General features: G+C 38.6%; 1 protein-coding gene across 1 annotated transcript; it reads right to left on the bottom strand.

Moving 5' to 3' along the window:
• Positions 1-1,451: 1,451 nt before the first annotated feature.
• Positions 1,452-2,512, bottom strand: LOC129248538 (uncharacterized). The gene is made up of 2 exons (XM_054888126.1): positions 1,618-2,512; positions 1,452-1,559 (listed from the first exon to the last, which is right to left on the bottom strand). Exon 1 carries the CDS (start codon positions 2,380-2,382, stop codon positions 1,645-1,647), a length of 738 nt encoding a protein of 245 aa, XP_054744101.1. The 5' UTR covers positions 2,383-2,512; the 3' UTR covers positions 1,452-1,559; positions 1,618-1,644.
• Positions 2,513-3,045: the final 533 nt, after the last annotated feature.

Genomic DNA, 3,045 nt, shown 5'->3' with positions numbered 1-3,045 from the left:
AACTGTCGTAAACAGAAACACTACTTGCGTCATGCGCACTGTGAGAAATCAAATTGAATAATATTTATAAGACTGTTAAGTATTTGTAATAATAAGTCAGAAAAATATAAATATTCCCTGGATAACGATTAATATAAAAAAATCTGCATCTTTGGTGATTATATCCTCCCAAGTAAGGGCTTAATCACACATTGTGGTGTCAGTGTAGTGCCCGAAGTTTTGTCTTCCTCTCCGGAGCTCTTTATGATGGTATGTTGTTTTACCACTTTGAAGAGCTCGAATCATATTAATTTAATCGCAGCCCCTGTGACCGATCCACCAGCTAAAAATGGAACTCTGAAATAGATTTTATGAGGAGGGAAACTATATGGCGTGAAGCTCGCTGCGCTGACTTAGTGTGACGACATTTCCACGTTCTGCTCCTTTTCGTTCTTCGTCAGGGGTGTCGACACCTAGTAGTGTCACCATAAGTACAGGTATATCAGCGAAGAACTCAATTATATGCTGACCTGGTAGAAGCTACATACTAGTGAAATATGGACATTAGGTTAGGTTAGGTTATGGTGGTAGACGATGCGTACGACTAACTCACTTAAACCTTATAGTACCGTTCTGATACCACTGTGCGACACGAAAACCTAATAAATTTTTCTTCGTGAAACCATTGTGTGGCTCTTATGCCGGCAGTTCCGTAAAAGAATTGAAAAATGATCTACCTAGAGATGACTTTAGTTAAGACTGGGCAATTGCAAAGGAAGTGCTCAAATATTTCTACATCTCTACAACTTCTAGAATTCAAGGAGAAAGCTCTTAGCCTGAATGAGGGCCTGTCAAATAGCCAATGGCCGGATATACACGCCACAACTTTCGAAATATCTCTCTTGAAAGGCTCAACAGCTCCATTGTCACTTTTTTATTTATTTGCGGCCACCGCAGGCTATCTGTTACGCACGCGCCCTCACCTCTTTATGACATGTTGACCTGTTGACCTGTTGACCTTTTGGCTTTTACTATTTATTATTTTTTTAGTTATTATTAGGTATCCCAATGGTACTTCTATCAACTTCTTCAACTGCTTAGAAGAGTGGTACCTTTCCTGGCTAGCTCATGGGCGTTACAATATCCTCAATTTCTCTATGCCCCGCAACTCAAGTAAGGCAGACCTTGAATACGACACTAATATCATCTAGAGCTTTCCGGCATCCCTACGCAATCTTTGATCTTAATATAGCCGTATTGATTTAATGATCGCCTGGCTATCCGAGAATATATTTCTTGTAGTTTTTGTCAGAATGCGTATTTACATGGATACGTAGCCACTTATTTTATAGCCAGAACTTCTGCTGATAATGAAATGTGGGCAGTAATAATCCATAAAATTATTTCAAACTTTAAAATTCTGTTTTATTTGATTCCTCACATTTTTTCTGTGAATATCTTACATATATATGTAAGATAATATATTTAGTAAAAATGTTATTCAATAGTTATTTCAACTTTAAATTAAAAAGATGGTGATTAAAAAGATGAAGTTTAGTACGGCACGTCTGTTTGGGCAACTGAAAGAACGACTTTATATTAGCAAAAGCGCGCACACGATAATACGACTTAACTCACCGACGACTTAAGGCGAACTCCTTCTGCCTACTCTCCTACATTCGGCCATTCGACAATATCATCCGTCTCGGATAGATCGGATTCATCCCGTTTCCACGGCTTCATGTAGTCACAACTCGTTGATGTTGCATTGGGGCCTTCAAAGTCTGCTGCCTTCTTTACATCGTACCTATCGTTTCGTTTGACCCTGATCACCTCATAAGGGCCCAAGAACTCGTTGGCCAACTTTTTCCCTGCGACAAATTGTGACCGTTTGATAGCCACTAAATCTCCCAATTTGTAGATTTTTTTGCATTTACGACGTCTGTCAAAGTTTTCTTTGTATTCTTTCTGAGCGTATACGATTTGTCTTCTTACATTTTCTCTCATACTGTCACGATTAGATATTAAAATATCGGCTGTTTCACTTTCCACCATATTATTTATGTTGACATCCATTGGCGTTTTCATTTTCACACCAAACATTATTTCAAATGGTGTGTATTTCGTTGATTTATTGATGGTACTATTGATGACTCTTTGCACTTTGCCAACGTATTTATACCAGGCTTCTGTACGATCTGCTGACAACTTCGAAATAACATTTATAACAACTCGGTTCAATCGTTCGACTTGGCCATTGCCTCTCGGCACACCCGTTGTTGTCAGGACGTGTTCTACTTTTTCTGTCTGACACCAGTCCTTAAACGCCGTCGATGTAAATGCTGACCCCTTATCACTGATAATGCGATGCGGTGCTCCAAATATGTTAGCCCATTCCGACATTTTTCTGATTACCTCCTCTGCAGATGTTGTTTTTGTAGGGTACAACCAAGTAAATTTGCTAAATCCATCAACAACGATTAAAATATGCTTGTACAATTTTGCTGTTGCATCTAAAGGTCCAAGGTGATCGATGTGGATTGTCAGCAGTAGCGCATCTCCCTTATCAATGATATGCATTTCCCCTTCTTGTTTCCCAAGCTTCTTGTTGAATAAAATGCATTTGATACAATTTTTAATATATTTTTCAACTTTTTGGCGTAAATGTGGTATAAAATACCTTTGTTGAACCGCATTAACTGTTTTATCAACCGCAAAGTGCCCTTTTTCGTGCTCTTCTCTAATAATTTGTTGCTCCATTAAACGTGGTACAGCAAGCAGTAGTAAACCATTTTGACTTTTGAACAAAATACCATTTTTAACAACGTAATCTTCATAATCTTGCGTTTGTAAAATTTGCTTCACGGCTTTAAAGTGTTCATCGCTTGTTTGGGCTAGGCGTAGTCTAGCACTTATTTCGTCAATCATTAAAACACTCGCTGGTGCTCTACTCAAAGCATCCACGTGCTTCATCGAAGTTCCTTTACGGTGCTCTATAACATATTTATAATCTTCAAGATATAGTATCCAACGTGTTACGGCGGGTGGTAACTCTTTTTTGGTAGT

Source organism: Anastrepha obliqua, chromosome 5, assembly GCF_027943255.1.
Source record: "Anastrepha obliqua isolate idAnaObli1 chromosome 5, idAnaObli1_1.0, whole genome shotgun sequence".
Lineage (NCBI taxonomy): Eukaryota > Metazoa > Arthropoda > Insecta > Diptera > Tephritidae > Anastrepha > Anastrepha obliqua.
Note: the sequence above shows the minus strand (reverse complement) of the source record. Positions and strands in the feature narration are given on the sequence as shown.

What these genes read in the sequence shown, in the direction of transcription:
- LOC129248538 (XM_054888126.1), bottom strand. Translation starts at nt 2,382, where the DNA reads ATGTCGGAATGGGCTAACATATTTGGAGCACCGCATCGCATTATCAGT.